Consider the following 25,080-nt stretch of genomic DNA (forward strand, 5'->3'; position numbering starts at 1 on the left):
TATTCCTTCCATTGCAACCAAGGAACAGTTGGATCACCTGAAATGCACAAAAACTCTTTAGGTGGATTGAAAGTTATGTTGGGCGTAGAAGTAGCCATAAGGTAAAAAGTTCCAGGAGTCAGGAGAGAATAACGTTTGTAAGAAGCGGTTATGACAATTTGCCCTAAACAATGAAAAAGCTGTGCGAATCAGCAAAGTATAAAGCAAAGAAAAAAAACCAAAGCTCTGTGATTCAGCATAAAAAACTTGCAGGAAACACTCCAAGTACAACACAAACAAAGCAGTGCAAATAAGCGTAGAAAGGCTTGCAGGAAACACTCCAAATACAGCACAAACAAATCTGCGTAAATCAGCATAGAAAGACTCGCGGGAAACACTCCAAGTAGAAAAAAGAGGTTGCAATCACTGAAGAAAAACTAAAAACACCATGAGGATAAACCTGTGAAAATCAGCGCAGAATGACTCAGAGCAGAAAAACACTCCAATAGCCAGTATGTAGAAAAAACTCTCCAGAGGAAACAGATTCCAGCACAGCACGGAACAGTAAATGCTGCTCGCGAAGGAGGAGCAATAAAACAAGAGGAGGAGAGATAAAAAAAAAACTCTCACGTGACACTTCATAGAAACAGGGAAATCCGGAAGAAGACAAAATGAACTGCGAAGACCCCACGTGAGCCAAGCATCGAGAAAGTGCAGGCAACGGAATGAGGAAAAGTGTGGAGCAGAAGGTGCTGGCAAAAATGGATCCAGGCGATAAACACAGAAGAATCCAGATGGAAGAATGAAGATGTGTGGGCTCTGTCTGGGCGAGATTGTCAGCAATAAACTGTAGAGAAACTCACACAAGGTGATTTTGCCACGTGAAGTTTATCTCCAATTCATGGACCAGACGACGCAGCAGCAGGTCTATCAGGAATGGATGCAACTGTCAACTGTCAGACCAGCACTATGCACAGAGAAAATGTTTAAACACAAACCTTTATTACATAGCAAGTATTCTAACCTTTCCTCGTGGAGTCCCTCACAAGAGTCTCCACGAGGGAAAAAGAAAAGGAAGAAACACTACAGAGAGAGAGAGACCAAAGTTTTGTCTAGTGGCAGTTTTGACTCACCATAAAATAGTGCAAAGGGTTAATACGCCTCCCGCAAAAAACATGCACCGTGCAGATCACAGATCTGTAATTTATGTGGATACCTGAGTGGATTACTGCTTTTGTCACAGAGATTCTTTTGTTACCACAGTCCATATGATACAAACCTAATATAGAACAGTCACTGTTATAATTCTCATTAAAGAACTGCATGCAAACTGCATAAAAAAAGTGAGGAAGTTATGTTTTTTCCCCAGTCTTTCCTTATCTTTTCCTAATGTTTCTGAATAGGGTTTTTTGTGGTAGATATACATTCTTAATAGTAAAGCCAGACTTTTCCTTGGCTTTAAAACAAATTAAATGTATGTAAGAGGGGCCATGGAGAGATGACAGGTCCTTTTGCGTGGTGGTAATGAGGAGGTCATGGAGGGTGGCAAAACAAATTATTGTCGCACCGGGCACCAACAGCGCTAAAGCCGACCCTGGCATCAGTCGTACAATCAGTCTGTGATCGGGTTTATGTGGTGATGGTGAATTTGTGGCCATTGATGGCCAATGGTAATGTTGTCCTTTGATCCTCAGTGATTGTGTTGTGATAGCAGGAGATAAGGATTGGAGTACAGAGAGTGAATGAGAAATGTGTGATTTGAATTGGATGTGTAATAAGGTTTAAGTACATTTAATGTGAGCTATCGGAGTGATGACTAAGTGTGTAACTAAGTAGTGAAGTGTCTATGTGTGATTCATCCCCTTTTGTATCGCTTTGTTCGCCCTAAGTTGGCAGGGTATGCTCAGACGTGAGTCCCTTGTTCACTTGGCCACTGGATTCAAGATAGCCTGGCTGATGAGGATTATGAATCCGAACCCGGTCCCAGGATGCTTGTTTCCGGTCCAGGGAAGACATGGCTTGGCAGTTCGGGCTGGACTGTTCCCATGAGGCTCAGGGTCAGACTGATTTGCATATGGCCATGTCTGAACTGGGGTGGCTGAGTGAACTAAAGAATGGTGATGGATTAAACCCAGATCAGTTGACTGGGGGTGAGTGTTTGATTTGCTCCCCCCTGATTGATTGATTTGATCATCCCCTTTTGTATCGCTATGTGTGATGTAGACCTGATGTGCAACAAGGTAGTGATATCAAGGTCCTGCACAAAACATACAATTAAAGGCCATAAGGAGGTGTTGCTTATGGTGGAATTCAGTTTGATTAGCCTTATTTGTTCTCAATTTGTTACAGGCAGAGCCTCAGGGGAAGCTTACCCTGGACTAAAGCTCATTCTCTGAGCATCCAAATGCAGGATCATGGGGTATGTACACACAGTGACTTCCTAATAATTCAGGGTATGAAAGAATCTGGTCATACTTGAGTATGTGGGCCTTTCCATTATCCTAGGACACCTTCCTGCACAAAATCAATCCCCAAAGGCATTTTCCTCTTTTTGAGTGTGCTGCAGAATACTGCACGTTCAGAAACAGGATACGATGATTCTCTTCATTGCGCTCTGGTGGAGAGGTGTGCAATTCTGATGCACTCCCAGGCATACCAATGTTGGCAAATCTGTGAATGCAACAGAAACCATAGGTGAATGCCTCATAACACCCATGTGCCACCCATGCCTCCCTGCTGCAGAGTAATACAAGGCAGTGATTTGCAGTGCCTTGTGTTACTCTAGCTTTATCAAGCCACTCAGAGTCACACAAGGTGGCCTTGTGGGGGTTCAATAAATCTAGTTTACGATTTGTGTCGCCCTTGATAAATACACCCCTTACATTTTTTGCTGGTTGGCGCCTGGGAGTAAAACATTTGTTGTCATGAAAATGTTTTTCTCTTTTAAATTTTTGGTAAATATTCCTGCAAAAAAAAAGAAAAAACAAATATGCTTTCCAAGGCCTAGCCCTATTGCCTTTGCTTGTTTTAAGTATCTCAGGCACTTGTACTAATGCCTTGTACTAATGACTAAGACAAGGTACTGACTGGCCCTGGTGTCGAGTCTGAGAAGGGACATAGGACCGGTCTCCTTTTTGGGCTACTTAGCTGTTGTGAATTGCTGTAGCATGATCACTTTAAAATTTTCAGATTGAGTTTTTAAACTAGCTTGATATTAGTTCTTGGTTTACATAATTTCCGCATTCCGCATACCCGCACATTAAAAAGAACTTGCTCACCTGCTGCTCGAGTGGGGCTTTTGCATTCTTTTCTCCGGCGCCATCTTGGACGAGAATTTGCCACTTTGGGGCGCCATCTTGGTGAGCGCACTAATGGAAAAGGGGGCCACGCCTGTTTGCCTATTTAATCCTGGGCAATGCAGGCGCGAGGCCGGAGGCGCGCCAGAGGCAAGCCCGTCTGCGCCTGTCCACGCCTCGGACGTTCCTAGTGCTTGTCATGCTGCCTGTTTAGGCAGAGAGGAACGCCACTTCACCTACACAAGAGAAATGCTACTGGAACTAGGTAAGAGGGTACATACTGACTCTGTCTATCAGGTACCCTCTGTGAATGATGCAACTATTACTTCGAACAACACCTTGAAATGCGGACGGATTAATAGTCGGTCGTTAGTCAAGCATTATAAGGAAATCTCAGTGCTGATCGAAGACATGAATCTTGATGCATTGTTTTTAACAGAAACTTGGATCAGAGCTGTGTCCGCGGTAGAAATAGGATTTGCCTGCCCCGCTGGGTTTAAAATCTTGCACAACCCAAGAATAGAGGGCACAGGAGGAAGGGTTGGAGTGATATTCAGGGAGGAGCTGAATTTTGCTCCCCTGAAGGTTGGTGAGGTAGACGAGATTGAATTTATGGGGTTCTCGCTGCACAAACCTAAAGGTAGCCTGTTTACGGGATTGGTCTGTTACAGAACTCCAGGGAGTGCTGTCCAGTATCAATCTTTTTTAGATACCATCACTAATCTATCCCTAGCTCACTCCAGAATGATTATCTTGGGAGACTTCAACCTGTGGGAGAATGCTAACATGGGAAATTATCTAAGAGATTTGAATTACACCTGTGCTAATTTTAGCCTCCAACAACTGGTTAAATCTCTGACCCATCAGGGAGGACACATTCTCGACCTGCTGTTTGCCAATGTTTTGGAAACTGAGTTACTAAACATTATACCTCAAAATAGGACAGGCCACTACCTAATTAATTTTAAAATCATGCTACCTGGCCTGTGGGACCATTCCAAAACTCCTGCGGCCTACCGGAAAGGCTGGGAATATGCGAAATTAGGTAGGACGAGTGTCCTTCTAACACCACCCATTGCTAATCTCTTCTGTGCCTCTGCTACAGTAGAGGAGAATTATAACATCTACCAGAAATACACCAACGATGCTTTGGATCAACTAATCCCAATAAAAAAAATAAGAACTAGAAACAAAATCTCAGCACCATGGTATAACGACGAACTGAAACAGTTACGTCTACTATGTAAAAAGGCTGAGAGAAAATGGAGGAAGAGGTACCTAGAGGTGGATAAGCTATAGTTGAGGACAGCACCTCTAAAGGGACTAAAGAACTTTTTAAGATAGTCAGGGACATCTCCGCCCCAACTTGCCTGCGTAACAAAGTAGTGGCCTCACAGAAACTATGTGATGAGATCGCTTCTCATTTTTTGGACAAAGTGGCAAAGATTGTTGGCTCCTTTGTGGATAACGAAAATATCGGCCAGGTCCCTGACATACAGGCAACAGAAGGGGATCTGGGTCAGTTGTGCACCCTGGACAGCTTTCAGATCTTTACCGATCTTACTTTTAACATCTTTGCACAAAGCATATCCTCAGGATCTCCACTTGACACTCTGGCTCAGAAAGTTTGGAAGACCTATTGTCAAATGACTATCCCCTGGTCATGACAGACATGCAATCTGTCCCTGGAGGAAGGCACCGTCCCAGAGGAAATGGAAGCAGGCGATGGTGACACCCCTGACTAAGAAGCCCTCCTTGGATGGGACCAATCCGGCAAATTTCTGACCAATTTCTCTCCTTCCCTTTCCAATCAAAATCCTGGAAAAGACTGTAAGCAGGTCTTTATCCTGCTTTTTTGGAGGAGCATCATCTGTTGGACAAGGACCAGTTCGGATTCCGGCCTGGGCATTGGACGGAGTCATCTCTGTCCACTATGATGGATAGTTTACGGATGCGGGCCGACAACGGGAATGCCACTGTCTTAGTGCTTCTCGATATGTCGGCCACGTTCAACACAGTGAGCCACTCAATCCTGTTGGAGAGACTGGAGAGAATAGGGGTGAAGGGACGGGCCTTGCAATGGCTGCAGTATTATTTGACAGGGAAACAACAGATGGTACCTTTGGCACCGTTTACATCCCGCAAATCACCTATAGCGTATGGGGTACCCAGGGCTCTGCCATCAGCCCTATCCTCTTTAACATTTATTTGCAGCCGCTTTTCCTATTAATAAATTGTTCGGGTTGACTTGGTCAACTACGTGAACGATACACAATTGGCGTTCTCCTTGGATGGAAAACAGGCAGTCTCTATGGAATTATTCCAAGAGTATATGCGACAGACCGCAGATTGGTTGCGGAGGAACTCCCTGCAGTTCAATGGAGGGAAGACCGAGGTGTTATACTGCTCATCGGCCAAGCTGCCTACGCATATACCGGTGGAGTTTAGGCTTACCCCCGAAGAGGATACGATGGCTCCAGCCAGTACGATACGCAATCTGGGGGTCCTAATAGATAAGAACCTCCAAATGGAGTCCCAGGCAAACAAGACAGCCAGTGGGTGCATTGGTCTGTTGTGCTTGCTACGTTGGATAATTCCTATTCTACCGAAGGATTTGCGTTCCCCGGTAGTAAGCAGCATAGTGACGAGCTGACTGGACTATTGTAACTCCTTGTATTTAGGGGCCCCTCAGTACATCTTTCAGGGTCTGTAAAGAGTCCAGTCTGCCGCGGCAAAACTGGTGCTGAACCTGCGGCGTAATTCGTCACCTACTTATACCCGGAGAGAACTCCACTGGTTGCCAATCAAGGAAAGGCTCCTTTTTAAATCCCTCTGCTTGGTGTACAGAGCCGTACACAATTTGTATCCAGTCCCATTACAGGAAAGCTTTGCCTGGTATCTCCCTCGGAGACAGCTTCGTTCCTCCGGCACTAGTCTGCTGGTAATCCTGAGATTTAAATGCTCCAGGTTGGGGGAGGGGCTTTCAGTGTCGTCGGTGCTCATCTGTGGAACGAGCTACCACAGAGGATTAGACAGATTGATTCTCTAACAGAATTCAGAAAGAGCCTAAAAACATGGCTCTTTCCAAAAGCTTGATTCTCCATGCTCTCTCTTTCTGATTAACTCACCATGATGGCTGTGTGTTTCTATATCTGAGCGCCAGGATACCCGTAGGGTGGCAGTAGCGCTATATAAGAATACTTACAAATACAATTACAATTTCTATAAGTGTGATCCCTACCTACGATGTTGGATTTTGACCTTAAGGTATGCTGCTGTAATACATTACTAAGAGGGAATGCAAAGAAGTCTGCACTCACCTTCAGCTCTTGGCATGGTCACTTACAGCGGCTCACACACAGCACAGAGCACTCTAAGCAAAAGAGGTTTGAGATCAGTGTTTCTGCACTCACAGTAACATTGATGCTCAAGAAAACATGAAGCACCACGCCCCCTACAGGAGTTTGAACAGCAGGCCTGCTTCACACAGGAGATGGCCAATAGGGCAATCAGGCTGAGACCAACGGGCTGGCCTGAAAGGTCAGTGTATGGGCCGTTTGTTGGGGGGCTTTTTGTGAACCAAATTTATGGTCTTGCTATGCTGAGTTTTACTGTTGATTTTTCTTTTACACAAGAGAGAGTGGGAGAGCAGCAGATCAGTTGCAGTTTCCCAAATACAGCTTTATGACATATAAGCAACTACTGCCCTATGAATTCACGTTGGGAATTCAGGCCTTTTTTCCAAAGAAAGGAGAATAACTAGAGTTCTACCAGGATATGATAGTCGCCCTCCCACTTTATCTTTGGTTGATGGGATATCCAAAGATAGTGGAGTAGACGCCTCACTTATTGTGACATGCTTCATCATAGGCGTCTATCCAAACTGCGTAAGATGGTACTACCTGGGGGATTCAACCAAAGAAGTCATGGGAGTTCTTAAATAAAGCAAGTAGTAGTCATGCAGGGAACCAGATAAGTGATAGTAAAAATACCTTCAGGTATACCCAAACGTGTTTTATTCGGAGGGTCCCTGGGGCATGAATAAAAATTTGAATGTGTTGTGGTTTCCTGAATATAATTGTTCAGTTGTACCCCTTCTAAAGTGCCAACATGTTTTGGCCCTCGCTAGCAGCCCACATGGGTCTTGGGCCTTCGTCAGGGCTACTTATCTACTACTTAGTGTCCCTGCTCCAATAGGGTGCATGCATTCCATGCACTCACTTGAGACTTAATGAACTCACCTTGTTTCTCTGTGTCTTCAGTATATGTTCTAGCTGGGGAGAGAAAAATGGAGGAAGTCAAAATCTTACATGTGTTAAGGCAGACTAGTTCCATTGTGATTCATTCATCCCTACACACTGGACCTTGTTGTCCTAATCTTAGCAAATATTAGTGTTTTATATTCTAGTGGGCGAGTTCCCTAAAAATGCTGTATTAAAATGGTGATCCTGTGAAAATTCAAATGTATGTGATGGGTAGTCGGTCAGGGTACTGTTATTATTATTTTCTATTTTTAACATCTACACCTGCGCAGATTGTGCAGACTATTCTAGGTCCAGACGTCAAACCTAGGTGTAGTGACTTTAAATTCTATCCATACGTGATGAAATTCTCAGCCTAACTTGACATGCATAAGTTTAAGACATCCCATGCTTACCTAATGCTTGTTTAGTTAAGGACAGCTCCATTCAAACAGAAATGAGTTCTTTGTAGATACATTTTCTGTAGTTTATGAGTCCTTCAAGATGTCAGTGGATCCCACACACCAGCGGCCCAACACAAAAGTGCAGGACGAGATTTCACCCCACACACAGGACCACCTATTCCACTTTCAGCCTCCTTCCACTGAACAGATACTCCAGGTAGTTAGGTCAACAAAATCCGGGGTCACATCAGACCTCCGTCCACCTAAGGTGGTGCACCTTTTTGCTGATCTTCTGAGTGAGCAATTAGGCCTGCTTTTCTCAGAAATAATTAAATCCAGCCATTTTCCAGAAGCATGGAAAACAGTTTCAGTGCTGCCGCTACTTAAGAAACCCAGTTGAGCCCACAAGAACCAGGAAATTATAGACCTAATGCTAGAATTCCATTCGCTGGTAAAGTTCTTGAGAAGCTACTGAACAGACAGCTGTCTCAATTCCTCACGGAAGCAAATGTACTAGACCATTCGCAATTCGGCTTCTGGGAAGGGCACGGAACAGAAACAGCACTGCTAATGGCTACAGAGGAACTTAGGAGTGTACTGGATGCCGGAGGAAAGGCCGCCTTGATTTTGTTAGATCTCTCTGCAGCCTTTGACACGGTAAACCACAACACTCTCCTCATCCGTCTTGCTGAAGCAGGAGTGCACAAGACAGATTAGACTCTGTTGGCTTCATACCGATCTAATAGGACTTTCACAGTCAAGCTGGGAGAGGCCAGACCCAAATCCTTTAAATCCCCTTGTGGGGTACCCCAGGGGTCCTCGTTAAGTCCCACTCTATTCAATTTGTATGTGGCACCCTTGGCGGCAATAATAAGGAACTGTGCCTTCCTCCCGGTTTCGTACGCGGACGACACCCAAATAGTGGTCTCAATTGCAAACAATGCGAAAGAGACAGCCGCCAGGTTCAAATACTGCATGGAACAGATCAATCACTGGATGCAGGCTAATTGCCTAAAATTGAACGGAGACAAAAGCGAAGTCATGCTGTTGGGTTCAGACATGCAAACCTGGTCCCAGGACTAGTGGCCAGACAGCCTAGGAACAAGGGAAAAAACTTGGGAGTGCTCCTGGACAATAAACTGTCTTCTGAGGCACAGTCAAACAAGTTAACATCATCAATTTGGTATAAGAGAGAGATAGAAAACTCTGTTTATTTAGACCTTAGTCTTCAAAACCAAATTGGGTAAAATTCAGGGTATTCAATTTGGTATATCCTGAAAATGATCAGGAAACTTCTACCTTTCATACCCCATGAGTCATGCAAAACAGTGGTAATAATGCTGGCTTTATCAAGACGGGACTACGGAAACTCGCTATATGCTGGGATCCAGGCCCAGCATCTGGCAAAGCTTCAGCGCCTGCAAAACATAGCAGCACGGCTGGTGCTGGACATCCCCAGATACAAGCCAATAGCACACAGAATGAGCTCTCTACACTGGCTCCCAATTGGAAATAGAAGTAGGAGTCATTCCTGGTACCAATGTCTGTGGGTCAAATTGAACGTGACATCATCACACTGCCACAGGCGGGGCCTAGGGCGACGTTGAGTGTGTTTCCTCCAATCTCTGCTCCGGACTCCCTGGCCCTAATGGGCAATTTAAAATCGGGTTCTCCCCTTGACCCATGCCCGGCTAAATTTCCAGCGAAAGTCGCGGAGGTGATCAACCCGTTGGCTAATCCGCTTCTGAATCTTTCGTTGAGGCTAGGTGTGGTCCCGCAAAACTGGAAGCAGGCGATGGTGATTCCCTTGCTTAAAAAATCTGGCCTAGACCCGAAGGCCCCAGTCAATTATAGGCCCATCTCCCTGCTGCCGGCCCTCATGAAGATTCTGGAAAAGCACGTTCAAGGCGTGCTTTCCAATTTCCTTGAATCTAACGAGATCTTGCACGCCACCCAATCGGGCTTTCGTCCCCATCTTAGCACGGAGACTGCGCTCCTGGAGGTTTCGGAAACCATTAAAGGGGTTCTGGACTCTGGGGGCAAAGTCATGCTGGTGATGTTAGACCTGTCGGCGGCTTTCGACACCGTTCCCCATGATGGTCTTCTCGCGAGACTTCGCGAGATAGGCATACGGGGGACGGTGTTCGACTGGTTTTCTTCCTTCCTTGCCGGCCGCCGGCAAACGATCTGGGCCCCGCCTGATTCCGCCGTGATGCCGCCTCTGGGAGTCGGGGTCCCTCAGGGCTCTATTTTGAGCCCGACCCTCTTTAACATCATTATGACCCCGTTGGCGGCACTGGTGGAGTCGCATGGTGCCCAGATCGTATCTTATGCGGATGACACCCAGCTCCTCTTCTCTTGTACGAGAGGAGGCGACTTTGATGGGGAGAGTATTCGGGATTGCCTTGGGGCTGTTTTTCATTGGTTCCATCTAAACAGCCTTAAGTGCAATTCCGACAAGTCCGAAGTACTTTTCTTTGGGTGTGACACCGAACCTGACTGGCAGACTTGGTGGCCACGGGATATGTTCCCTCCATCCTGCTCCTCTCAGGTTGCAAAGAATCTAGGGGTGAAGTTGGATAACAGGTTAACCCTGAAATCTCAGATCCTGGGGGTGTCGGGTATGTGCTTTGGCATCCTCAGGATGCTGCGGAGGTTCCTTCCTCTGTTATCCGCGGAACATAGGACGCTGACAGTTCAGGCTCTGATTGGGTCCAGGTTGGATTATTCCAACATTCTCTACCTGGGCCTTCCAGAGTACTTGCTGCAGCGCCTTCAAGTGGTGCAGAACGCCGCGGCCAGGGCAATCTTCGGCCTTAGTAGGCGCTCCAGTGCCTCGGGCCTGCTGGTAACGTTACATTGGTTGCCCACCCGCAAGAGGATCGCCTTTAAGGCTCTGACCTTGGTCTATAAAGCTCTTCACAAGGGGGGAGCTAAGTACCTCCAAAAGAGACTGGTCTTCTATCATCCGACCAGGTCTCTGAGGTCGGAATCCCTGCACCTTGCTGTTGTCCCTCGGGTGAAGAAAGCGCGCCTTGGCGGGCGCTCTTTTGGATTGCTGGCATCTCAGCTATGGAACTCTTTGCCGCTGGCCCTGCGGGGAGCTACTAGCTTGCTGGCTTTTAGGAAAGGACTTAAAACGTGGCTTTTTACTCAGTAGCCGCTCTCTCTTGAATTCCTGGCTCACTGCTCTTTTAGTCTTTCATTTGGTGTTATGTTATTGTGTTGCAGCTTGTTTGCCTTTTCCAATAAAAGCGCCGGGACACTCTTTTTGAGTAGCCGTGCGCTATAAAAATGAATAAATAACATAACATAACATAACATAACATAACATAACAGAATAACTTTTAAATGCTTGTGCCTGGCCTATAAATCCCTCCATGGGAAAAGTTACTAGCCAACCAGGACCTTGAGATCGAGCCATTTAAAACTGATTCAGGTCCCAAGATATAAACAGGTCAGGTGGGGTTAGAAGCTTTCTGTTGTACTCTGCAAATGCATGGAATCTGCTCCCAAAAGCAATTAAAAACAGCCCCTCGCTGCTCTCTTTTTGGAAAGAGATAAAAACATGGCTGTTCACTTCCTGTTAGTACACTAAATTACTAGCAGCTTCTGGTCTCTTACTTCACCCAGCGCCGAGACGCCCATGGGCATTCGCGCGCTTTATAACGCTACAAATCAAATCAAATCAAATCAATTTAAACAAAGGATTGCCGGTGGGCTCTACCGTTTTAAATGGAGCACTGGCAGCATAGGGATACAATCCTCAATAGACCTCTGTCTTCCTGCGCTTATCTTACTGATTTATTGCTTGTTGTCTTCTCTCACATATTGAACTTATCACTACAGGGCACAACTGTGTATTATATGGCTCTGCATCCTCCCCCAATACACGACATGGAAGTTGAATGGGTCAGTCAACAAATTGATTCCTCTCATGTTAAATATGTAGCTGACTTTGTGGGTGCACTGAAAACTTTTCGTTCCTACTCTCTCAGCTCCCCCATCACTTAATGGTCATGGATTCTGGTGTACTGGAAGCATAATCTAACGGTCAACCATGGTGCAAGTATGGGTCGGATGATGCCTATTGTAGCAAAGCACCACAGATGTTCCAATTTCAATCCTCATAGGTGTTTGCCCATTGGCATAATGCAAAATGATGGCCCTCCTGCAAAATATAATGAGAGGCCCCCAATTTCCCATATCTCACAGATATTCACTGGCTTTGGGCTGAATGTGCTCCCCTTGAAGGATGGGGGGCCCCTGGAGGCCTTGCTCTGCAAGGGCTACGAGGGCATGCATTATAGCCCTGTTAAAAATTGGGGTTCTTTAGTTGGCAGTAGTTTACCCCCTGTCCAAGTAGGGACCCCTATTCTAGTCAGGATAAGAGGATAACACAACTAAGATAACCCCTGCTCACCCCCTTGGTTGCTTGGCACAAGCAGTCAGGCTTATCTCAGAGGCAATATGTGAAGCATTCACACATGATCAAACATGGCAACACAGTGAAAACATTACAAATGGACTCTACATCCATTTAGAAAAATAACCAATATTTATCTGACGTAAACAAGGCCAACATGAAAACAATCCAACATACACACGTAAAGATATCACTTTTGCAAGAATAAACTAAAAATACAGTACCTTAAAGTTGATAGCGCCAAACGGGGCTATCACGGATCCTGGACAGCACAATTCCAACAGTTCAGTTGTGTGGCATTAGGAAGACCTGCAAAACAGTACCTTTGGAAATAAAGGGAACTTGGGAACTTTGACGTGAAATCTGAAGCTGAGGCATCACCAGCGGGTGTCGGGTCTGGAAGTCGGTCCAGTAGCTGGTGAGACCTTGAAGATACACGAGTTGTGGATTGATCTCCATGCTGTTGAAGTCAGGAGCGTTGGCAATGGCATCAGGGCTGCAATGTTGTTGTGGCTGATACATCGTGCTCCTCACAAGCGGTAACCACGGCTTCGGGGTAGGCATCGGCACAACGTTGAGTCAGAAGCACTGTCATTTGTAGACCTGGGGATGCGGTGTGAGACATGGTGATGCGTCATGCTTTTCAAGAGAGCTGCCCTCAGCCATGGTGCAGACATAAGCGTTGTTGGATGAATTTGGAGTCAATGTTGCTGTCATCAGCAAACCAGGGGCTGTAATGTGAGATGGGGCAATGCGTCGTGCTCTTCATGAGTAGTGCCCTCACCACATTGCAGGCAGCCGCGTCAATGGCACCATGAAGCAGCGGTGTAGTTGAAGTCAGGGCAGCGATATTGTCATGGTCGATGCATCATGCTTCTTACGAGCAGTAAACACGGCTTTGGCGTTGCCGTGCTTTTCTTGGAGGTACAGCACAACCACTCAGTTCCAAGGGCCCGGGACTGGCTTTGTCACCACTTGGCAATGCAGGACTCACAACAGAAAAATTCCAGTGCTGGCATCAAGATGTCGATGAAGTCTTTGAGCTCCCTGAGACTACCAAAAGCAGGCAAGCACACAAACCCTTGGAGAACCTTGGAAAGCAGGATGAAGAAAGCAAAGTCCAGTCCTTTCACTGACCGAAACAGAAGTAGGAAGCATAAGGCTAGCACAACACAGCGACAAGCAGAGTGGCAGTTCCCCTCCTACATCTTCCGTAGCTCTTCTTCTTGGCAGAATCTCCTCTTAGTGCTGAGGTGTTCTTAAGTTATGGTGTCACCTCTCCAGTGCTTGTACTGTTTTCTGCCTTTGGAGTAGGCAAACATGCAGGGCACAACTCAGCTCCCTTTTTCTGACTGTCTGGAGTGAATGCACAAACAGCCCGACTGTCTGTCTAAACCAGACATGGATTCCACAGTTAGAGTAACAGAATAGTAATGTAAGAAAATGCTCCCTTTCTAAAAGTGTAATTCTCCAACATGCAATTTAAAAACCAACTTCACTAACAGCTGCATAAGTTCAGGGACCCCCAAACGTCTCATTTCTATCTCTTCCCAATTGGAAGTTACACTTATAAAAGGTTACAGGCAGCTCCAATGATAACCTACAGGCGATATAGTCCTTGCAATGGTGAAAAACAAAATTGTCAGTATTTCTATCAGGACATGTAAAACACACCAGTACATGTCCTACCTTTCACATAAACAGTTATATTTAAGTGTATTTTTGACCTTGCACTTTCACAGACATTTGTGTTGTTGAATTCACAGCCTGCACTGAGTCACTAAGAGTAATTATGTAACTTGCACGTTGCTGCACTCTTACCCTTTATGTAATTTTCCCTACAGCTAGCAAGTCTCATTATTTTTCGTAGCGGTCCCCTTTTTCCCAAACCCCACTTCAGATGGGTTTTGTACAATGCAGCACAGATGCAAAGTGAGAAGCATTAGGAGAAACAAAAGCCTTTCTCCTTTTTAACACTTGCTTCAAAGAGGCATTATTTTTTGGTGCAAAATCCTGTCTACTAATGTTAGTAGATATAGTTTTACATCAAAAAGCGTGGATGGTTGCATGGGAACAACCATGTACCATGCATGGAAAGCTATCTTGATTCTAAGTAATGCAGAGCAGTGCTTTGAGCCTCTTTCCATTACTTTAAGGCGACTTTCCAGAGCAAAACATGTTTTATGTTGTAAAGTAAATAACAATAAAAAAATGTTGTGCTAGTCTGTGTCAAAAGCTTGAATGATGCGCAAATTGTGCTCTCGATAAATACCATGCGCGGGAGACTGATATTACCAGCTCTGCAATTTGGGGCACGGATAGAGCTCTCTTTGTAATGAGGACCTGAGAATACAAGAGGTACCATGAATGCATTCATCTTTTTATTTTGCCCTTCTTACTGCTATACTGTCTTGCTCAGGTTCTGGTACTAGGCAAGCAGTGGACTTCAGTGCCAATGACAAGATGAATCCTAATTTCCTTAAATATACAAACATCTTCTCTCCAATACATAAGAATTAACAAAAGTGTTTGATGTAAAGATGTTGTGCAGTACTAAAGGGGTGGTTCTGGACTATGATCTCTCTCCCCCCCTTTAAATCCCCAAAGCATGGGCGATGCCGATATGAATTCAATGGCTACACTTTGACATCCTATCTCCGAACCGAACAAGCATTGGCACAGCCCATAGGTCTAGCCAATGCAAGAGCTATTGGTTTTGTCAATGTGTTTTTTAGCCATGCTGTGCAGCATGGCGGAAAGTTTAAAAAGCACTATGACACGGTTAGCACTGGTAACGTCAAAGCACTTTGTTTTTTAACTTTCAGTCATGCTGCACAGCAGCCTCGCTGTGGACCAAAATGGCTAAAAAAACAAACAGTGACAAAATCAATAGCTCTAAGTAGGTGAGCCCTACTGACTTTGCCAATGCTTTTATTTCTGGTGGGAGAGGGGCAGGAGGGGGTAAGCAGCAACACAGGAGGGGTGAAGGGGACGGGGTAAACATCAGTGCGGGAGGGGGCAGTACAAGACATAATTGACAGGACAAGCAGCATCGATAGGGCAAACAACAAAAGCTAAAGCAAGCAAAAAAAAGACTGAGCAAGCAACAAATATGCAAAACCAACAGGGGAAGCAACACATAACGAGGCAAACAGCAACAGAGGTAGAGACAGCCTGCAAACAGAAGCACCACTACAATTAAAAGAAAGAAAAAATAACTCTGAATTACGACGAGCAGTGGAATGACCCCCACTGAGCGAGGAAACAGTATTTGGGCAATTCTCCAGGGGAAGGAAGACAAACATAGTAAGAAGAAGTGAAGCCGGCATGCCCTGACCAAAGAGAAGCAAGGACACGAGATCACAGATGAAGCCATACAGTGGTTAGCAATGGATGGGCACTATACCCCCTGTAAGAATACAAAATGTCTGGCAAGCAACAGCTCATGCACTCTTCTCAGGCGAGATCTAAAAATGAAAAATCGTTCAACCTGAAGCACTTGACGATGCCTCAACTATCAGCAAAGTGATGGACACTTGTACAGATTTTCACATGCAAATTCAATTGATCAACTTCCGCTGAAGCTCAATAAATATGAGCAATAATTGAGCTTTGTTGGACTTGGCCCTCTCTGCAGGGTCATCGACAGACATGTTTGCCTTCCTCCCCCTATTTTTGCTGTATTCGTTCTTGTTGTCTTTAGGACTCTGCACACTTTACCACTGCTAACCAGTGCTAAAGTGCTTGTGTTCTCTCTCCTCTAACCATGGTAACATTGGCCAATACCCAATTATCATATTTAATGTACTTGTAAGACCCTATTAAAGTGGCATTACATGTGCCCAGGGCCTGTAAATAAATGCTTCTCGTGGGCCTGCAGCACTAGTTGTGCCACCCACTTAAGTAACACTTTAAACATGTCTCAGGCCTGCCATTGCAGAGCCTGTGTGTGCAGTTTAAACTGCCATTTCGACATGGCAAAATAAACATTTTGCCAGGCCCAAACCTTTCTTTTTATAAATATACGTCAAACCAAGGGTAGGCCCAGGACAGCCCAGAGGGAAGAGTACAATGTATTTAAAAATTAGGACATGACCATTTACGTTTTACAAGTCCTGGTAGTGAAAAACTCTTACCTTTGTTTTATACTACTGCAAGGCATATCTCTTCCATAAGATAACATTTGAGTTGCCTTATTACTATTTATAGGGGTAATTTGCAAATGGGAAGAGATAACAAGCTCATTTTTGGTGTCTCTAGAATACTAATTTAAAATCCTAACATATGGGGAAGTTGGATTTTAAATTACAATTCTGCAAATTCTACTATAAGAAAGTTCGCATTTTCTTGCCTTAGCCTTTTGGTGTCTGGATTCTGTCTCTGGTCACATGACTAGGTGCAGTTGGCAATTGGGCGTTGTGTATTCCTCCTAGGCAGCCACATACAATGGGAACTTAGGAGTAAGTGGATGGGCCATCAATGGCAGGATAGGATTGAAAAGTTGTGCACAGCCCCATTTATACTTAAATAAGTTGTGTCCTGTCTTCACACACATGGATTCATACCCCCTGCAGTAAGCCTGAAGCCACAAAAGGCATGGCATCTGTGCACTTCAAAGACATGCCTCTAGAAGTTACTCTCCCATTTAAAGGTACAACTGTGTATAAAAGAAGGACTGCAGATACCAACTCTTAAGCACACTTCTGGACATGTGGATACTCTGCTAGGAAGAAGGACTGTTGTGCTGTGGAAGAGCTGCCACTTTGCTGGACTGCACTCAGCTGGATACCTTCTTTGCTCCAAGGGATGTTGGCTGGCCTCCTGATCTGAAGACTCAGGGACATAGGCTTCTAACAACCTTGCATCTGCTCCTGGACTCTGCCATCTATGAGTCTACCCTGCCAAGTGGTACCTTTGGCTGCACAACACATCTTCGGCGTGGATCCACGCAATGCTCCGCAAACCATGATTTAAGGTACTCTGTCCAGCAGGCCTAACTGAGTCCTTGTAGCTGACCCACGCTCCATCACGGTCAGCCTGAACTTGTGCTTTTGTCCCGGTCCAGTACGACCAGATATCCACAGTTGGCGATTGACTCTTTTTGGTTCCATTTTGCCAACTACAACAAAAAACAATAACTCCAGTTCTACTAATTGGATTTTTGTCATTTTGGTCTTGTTTTATTTAGTCAAGGCAGGGACATCTAAAGGATGTTGGGGTCCCTGGGCCAAACACATTTTTGGGGCCCCTGTTAGGAACAGCTTTACATTTATGATCAAATTTAAACTTTTTCACGCCCTCTTTGTCCAGGTGACCGACATTACACAGACACACTGGTCTAAACTCTAAATGTGCTTCTATCTAATATGCGAAGATAGTGGTGTGTGTTTTCAATATTGTAATATATCAGAAGTTTACTAGTATTATTGCAAATAATCTCTGCGACCGAGGTCCTCTTTCGATCTAAAAGGAACATTTTTATGGATGTTGCATGGTGCTGAAATATCTGTAATAAACTCCCACACATCACTCATGTTCAAATATATATTAAAGGAAAATAATCTGTAAAACAATCTATGACTAAGAATCATTCAAGGTCACCAGGGCAGGACCGTGCACAGAATTCAGATCTATCAGAGGCCCCTGAAAGGCTGGGGCCCTGGTCCAAAGCCCACTTTGCCCATCCCTGGAAATGTCTCTGAATCAGGCATGGAAGTAGGAACGGGAAGAGAGACCCTGAAAACTGAAAGAGATGGACAGAAGGCATGAGTTTCTCCACAGTAATATATATGCATGTGAGTGCTCAAGTCCAGGGCACCCACAACAATCTCAGGCTCCCAGAGGGAGTACTGAATTCTTTGTGTTTCCTGATAAGAACATTTTCTTTAAGGGAGGGGTAACTCTCAGCGTTCTATCACAACTACATCAGTAATTCCAATGTGGTCATTTTACACCCAATATTATTGACACCATGGGTATCATTAAATTCAAGATGCAATATGATATTTTTTTACGAGTAATGCCCTATGGAATGAGGAATAACACTCAAAATAATTGCAATCACAACAATGGGCAATGTTTTCGCACTTTCCGGGTCAATTTCCATGGTTTAATTCCACTGGGTCTGATTGTTCAAATCCTGCTGTAATGTCATCTGATATTACTGAATTACTTGAAATACCAATGAATACCAATGTAGGCAGAATCTCCTATTTCTTCTCAAATCAGTAAAAGGAGACTGAAAAGAATGAGGACCTTTGTGAGCAACTATATAATTACTTCTTCTCCAGTAAATAAACTTCTGTGAAGCAGTCCCTGTCTTTACAACAGCCATATACTGCCCTGCCTGGTGTATCCCACAGAAGTATAATGCACTATGTACTATGCAGTAATTTACATTTTATGCAAGATTGGACACGTTGTTTTTGTCCTTCAATAGCCAAAAGAGAGTAAATGCTGAATCACCAAGGAAGACCTTACAGTGGTCAACAGTGATTTTACGACTTCCACACACACGAGTTCCATAAAGTTATGCTTTCAAGATATAAAGTTGAAAATAAAGTCCTAATCACAACCGCCTTGCCCGGGTATAGGTTGAGCAAAGCAGAATACATTCATTCAAGCTAATGAAGGTGTAAAGAATAAGAATATTGTCTTGGGACCTGTAGAGAGCAGGTGGAGGTGTGCAGGGGAACACGTTGCATGATTTGCTCACACACATTTGTAAACCGCTAAGGCAAAATTTCCAATTATTCACCCCAACTGGCGCTAACTTCCAAGAAGAGTTGATAGTAATAGCATTAAACAGGTACAGTATAATTTATATGTGTCTCATGGAGATAGATATGCCAGCTCATGAGCATGCACACATTCAGAATTGTGTGAACAGGGTAAAGCAATATCTGTTTTGCTCACTCCCTCTAGGTTTCACCACAAAATCTGGATGCTATGGAAATGTCATGGAGATTATGACAAGAGCAGCTGAGTGTGAAAAAACAAAGGAAAGGATGCTGTCATATTGTGGTAAATACCATTTCATTCCTGATTAGCATGAACCAAAAAACTCAATCTCCATCTCATTCTATGTCAATATAATGTTAGTGTTTATAACTGCAAGAAGCATACAGTCCTGGGCCAATGAAATTATGCAGTGGGGAGGGTCAAATATGCAACAAATTTGACTAAATTATACAGCAGAAAATGAAAAATATGCAGCGTAATGCAGCATATATTTTAATAGCATATATAATGTGTGTGTTCCTAGGTTACACCCTCACCATGCTCCGGTAATTATCTCCCACATTACATCTGTAGCAAAAAGGGTTCTGCCCATTTAGTCCGTGTGGATTTTTTGTTTTTAGATCACCTGGACTTAGACTTTTTACTGTAGGTGAGCCTCACAACAGCTGTCTCTTCCATTATAATCACATGGTTAAAGGACTGCAAGTGTGCCGGGTGGGGGTTGTGCGCAATGTAAATAAAAAAAACACTTACCTTGCCACCAGGTCCCGCGTCTCTGCTCCTGCACTCCTCGACTTGACTCAAGGAATAGGAAGCACATCCCCCTCCCCTGACCAATCACAACGCTGCAATGCAGAGTTGTGATTGGTCTGAGCATCCTTATTAGCCACTGAGCCGGGAATGGGGGCCTGGGCATGTTCTCCAAGCAGGCTGTAATGCAGAGCAGCCCATCCACCTGCAAAGCCGCTCAGAAACATTAAATGATAATAACTCAAAGTTATTATCATTTTATGTTTCCTTTACTTTGCACTGCTTAAAAGCAGTGGGGTGATGCTTCACCGCCATAGTGCTAGAAAAAGGGGGCATTGCCACCAAAATCCTCTAGGCAAACCCATGGTGTTGGGCAGGCTGGAGTTACCAGGAGGGTTGTTGACCCCCGGGATCCACATTACCCAGGGTACTTCACCCCCTTACTAGTAGGGTGCCATGACATGAGGCATGTCTGCAGAGTGGTGGAGAAAGGAGGCATGACCCTCTATCAGGTCTCAGGAATCCTGTTGTGTGGAACTTTCTGGAGAAAAATAGGAGAGGTAGCTGGCCCCCCAAGAATGTCCTTGGGGGCCAACTACCCCTCCTGTTGTCTCCAATAAGCCCCACACAGTTAGATTGCTAAGTGGTCTTTGTAGACCATGTCCCTATTCTCCAATACTCTGCAAACGCCGCTCATGGAGCACTACTGGTTTAGGGAGGAAGTCCATTTTACTCTTGAGGGACCTTTGGGACCAAGAAGCCCTCCTGGTACATCCTGCCATTCCTACACATACACTGTGGCATTCCTGCTAGCTGGTCAAAGACCCAGCCCCCTTTCTCCACCACTGTGCAAATGCAACTACTAGTAAAAAAATCATAGAAATTCACTGAAAAAAGAAAGGTTATACGGATGTTATATTTAGGAATTAGAATTGAAAAAACCTTAGAAATTCAGCAAAGAAAAACAAAGGTTACAAGGTCAGTATAGTTAGGAAATGGAAAAAACATAGAAAATCACTGAAAAAATCAAAGGTTACAAAGACATTAGAGTTAGCCTCAGTTTTCCGTTGTACAAAACCAGAGAAATGCTGCATTTATAGTTAGCTGAGCTAACTATAACTTGCTCCTCTGCAATCCACTGCTTATGACCTCACATATTACATCACTGTGCTACCGCGCTTGTTTTGAACAGAGCACCTGGATGGATCAGGTCCGGGGCATTTTGTTTTTAAAAGGAGGGGGTGCAAGGGCACTCCCTCCTGAGGCTTTAGAAGCCCCGCGGCACACCATCTCCACGGAGATAAATGAACATTGAGGGGGACCACGTGGAACACCCTTAGTCCTGGGTATCACCACCTCCCTGGGGTGGCAGCGCAGACCCCCTAGGCCCAAGGGACCAGCACATCTCTGGCGCCCAAATTTTTTTTTAAAAAAGGAGAGGGACTGTGTTGCCCCCTCCCAGGCCACACAGAGCTCCGGAAACCACCACCCCCACAGAGTAGCCTGTAAACAGAAAGGAGGGAGCCATACATGCTCCTGGGGATCGCCACCCTCCATGGCCGGCTCCTGCTATGTCACTCCGGTTCCAGCAGGCAGGAGCTTTCAAAGTGGTTTCATCTCTTTACTTGCCCTCAGAGTTGTGGGCAAAGAAGGAGATGAAATGATTGCTCCTGCACAGACAGCAGCTACCTCCATGCAGCAGCAATGCTGGCTCTCATAAGAGGCGTGGAGCCACCAGGGACCGCGGGGGACTTGAGGGTCCCACACAGTCCCTGTGCCACACTTTGGGTACCTACGACACCCAAGAGACAAGGCCGGGCCCTGGGGGATCAGGTCTCCAGTGTTGAGATCGGCCCACTGTATTGTGGCTAGCCCAAGGGGATGGGGAACCTGGAGCTAAAAAAATCAACCCAGGGATGGGAGCTGTGTGGCTCCCCTTCCCAACTTTATTGTGGCTGTGTCCCCGAGGATGCATCCTCTTGCTCTGTGACTGAAAGACTCACACACATACTCACAATCCTACCCAGACACTTACACACCTGCTCACAGCCCTACTCATACACTCATGTACCCACTCACAGACCCACTCAGAGACTAATGCACTCAGTCACAGACTCACTCAAACTCATGCACTCATTCACAAATCCACTGAGACACCCATACACCCTCTCACAGACTTACTCAGATACTCATCCATCCACTCACAGACCCACTAAGTGACATATGTACCCACTCACAGTCCCACCCAACACTTACCAGAGACTCACATACCCACTCACAGATATACTCAGACATTCGCACACCCACTCTGAGACTAATGCACCCATTCACAGATCTACTCACATGCACTCAGTCACAGACTGACTTACACACTCATGTAGGCACTCGCAAACCCACTCAGATACTCTCACACCTACTCGCAGGACCACTAAGATACTCACTCATACATTCATACACCCACTCATTCATGCATCCACTCACAGACCCACTCAGACATTGACACACTGACTCACACATTCAATGAGACTCACACACATCACTTATCACCCATTCACAGACCCAGTCAGAGAGTCGTGTACCCACTAACTGACATACTCAGTCATTTTCACACCCACTCAGAGACTATATGACCCATTCATAGACCCACTCAGACACTCATGCACTCACTTACAGACTGACTCACACATTCATGAAGGCACTCGCAAACCTACTCAGACACTCTTACACCTACTCACAGGCTGTAGGAGAGTAGGGTCTGCTATCCTATGGTCACCCCAAATTTTTGCTTTTTGCTTCACTGGTTTTCGACTACTGAGGCTGTGGGCCTGCTGATCAGACCCCCAGCCTGCTGTTCTCTCACTAAATTAATGATACATGTGCTATAGGCACATACCAATTGGAAATGGACTCCTTGTCAGCCCCTGTATAATGCACTATAGGTGCCCAGGGCATAGGGGCCACCAAGGCCTACCAGGGGCTGCAGCATATCTCATGTAATATGTGACATCATCAGCAGTGGATTGCGGGCGCGCGAGTTATAGTGAGTCCAACTAACTATAACGTGGGAATTCCAATGGTTTTGTATGAGTAAAATGTTCAGCTAACTACAACTGGTGTGAAACCTATGGTTTTTTCAGTGCATTTCAAAGGTTTTTTAAATGCTAATTCCTAACTATAACGAGTGTTAAACCTATGTTTTTTTCAGTGAATTTCAAATGTTTTTTAAAAGCTAATTCCTAACTATAACAAGTTTGAAACCTATGGTTTTTAAAGTGAATTATTAAGTTTTTTATAGCTATTTTTTAAAGCTATTAATTATTATAATGTTTTTTAAATTATTTAAATATTGCATATTTTTGTAACATTAATTTTTCAATGTATTTTTCCTGTTTTTTTTTTTTTTTAACCCCAGAGCACTCAGGGTGCGCGCACCCGTAAACGCATCTGTACACGTAGCATGAGCGCTATTCAAAGCGAAAAAATATATAAATATGTATTTAAAGTAAATAATAATGCAAGACATTCAGTAGCATATTCATAAAAGTAGTGTTTTTGATTTTTAAAAACCGTATTTTGACTCTAAACACATTTCCGAAGATCAAGTAAAACGTCATTCATACGCGCCGCGTAAGCGCCCCCGGAAGCGCCTCCATAAGCGCCTACGTACGTGCCGCTTTAGCGCACCCGGGAGCGCTCCGGATCCCGTAGTGTAAGCGCAACAAGCCATGTGACCTTAAAACAACACTTTTCATTGGTTCATAACAGTTTTTTTTCCAAATATTAATAATAATAATAATCCACATTTGTAAAGCGCACAATCACCCGTTAGGTTAAGCAAGCTATTGCCCAGAGTCACATGGTGCTGGGCTAACCTGCCGCCGGAGCCGGGGATCGAACCGTGATCCACAGATTCCAGCGTCAGTCACCCTGGCCGCGGCACCACACCTCTTCCTGAATATTGAAAACCCCCACCCATTTCCCTCACTACCACTTTGAACTTGGAGAGAGCAAGAGCTGTTCCCGGTTCTTCTGCAGCATCTTGTCTTTTTCTGAAGAATGGCTGGAAGACAGTCAACCTCCAGGGACTCTGATGAAGGGTTTTTGCTTGAGATCCCTCCTCAGCGAAAAAATCAAAGAACATTTTATCTGGAAATGTTTTACCTTTCCAGAAGGTGAGAAATAGGTGAATGCGGTGAAGGTGTGATGCAAAATCTGTGGCACCACCTTGTCACGTGGTGACCCAACAAAAAAGTACAGCTTTGGCAACGCCACCTTAATCAAGCATGTCGAGAGGAGGCACCCCAATAACTTTGCGAAGGAGAGTGTCAGGGACCTGGCACGCAATCCCCCACGAGATGGCAGCAGTACCTCCACCAGAGGAGAAACACCCTCTGGGAGAGCAGAAGCGCACTTGATTCCCAATATCTAGCCGGCCTTCAGAGACTTGAAGATTGTCTGCAAGGAGTGCGACGAACTGCTCTGCTATGGGGAGCAGAGCATTGAGCTGATTGTTCGGAGAAAAGAAGAACACTGCTGCACCACCCACCACTAATTTTCCCCCTTTTTTTGCTCCTGTTGAGCAGTTTTGAATTCCCTGGTTTTGTTTTTCTCCCCCCAAAAAAACAAAAAAAGTATAAAATCGTTCTGAAAAAGTATTAAAAAAATATAAAATCGAAAAAAGAAGACAACAAAGTTATTTTTAGAACTACCTCCAATTCTCCAAAAAGAGCTATATTCGTTATATATTGTGTTATTCTTTTTTTCAATTAATGTGCACTGCATAAATGAATGGATAAAATGACTGAATTAAGGGTAGAAAGTGACTGAGGGAACAAATGACAGAAAGGGAGTGGGTGAGGGTGAGTTGATGACAGTGAGCGATGGAAGGTGAGTGAGGGGGAGTGAAGGGGGAATCACAGAGTCAGGAGATGGAGGGAGTGAGGGTAATATAGAGAGAGTGAGGGAATAGGAGTGAGGAAGTGAGAGCACAGAGGGACTGAGAGAAGGAGTGACTGAAGTGGAGTACGGTGAGAGAGGAAAGGAAAATGAGTGAGGGAGCGAAGGAAGGGAAGAGAGGGGAAGGGAAGTAAAGCAGGGGGCAGAAAGAAGGTGAGTGTGGGAGGGGAGTGAGGGGAAGGGGAGTGAACATGGGGAATGAGGATAAGTAAGGAAAGCGGAGTAAGGGAACGGGGGTGAGGGAGGGTAAGAGAAGAGCAGTGAGGTTGAGGAAAGAGTGGTGATAG

At 45.0% G+C, this 25,080-nt stretch overlaps 1 protein-coding gene across 1 annotated transcript in view; it reads left to right on the plus strand.

The window, feature by feature from the left end:
- The window catches only part of LOC144806247 (lysozyme g-like), a 311,011-nt gene that overhangs the window by 129,707 nt on the left and 156,224 nt on the right, over window positions 1-25,080 (plus strand). Inside the window, exon 5 of the mRNA XM_078672649.1 lies at window positions 19,271-19,369. Coding sequence (XP_078528775.1) covers window positions 19,271-19,369 — 99 coding nt within the window. The remainder of the gene's footprint in view (window positions 1-19,270; window positions 19,370-25,080) is intronic.

The sequence above is a fragment of the Lissotriton helveticus genome (genome assembly GCF_964261635.1).
Source record: "Lissotriton helveticus chromosome 1_1 unlocalized genomic scaffold, aLisHel1.1 SUPER_1_unloc_56, whole genome shotgun sequence".
NCBI lineage: Eukaryota > Metazoa > Chordata > Amphibia > Caudata > Salamandridae > Lissotriton > Lissotriton helveticus.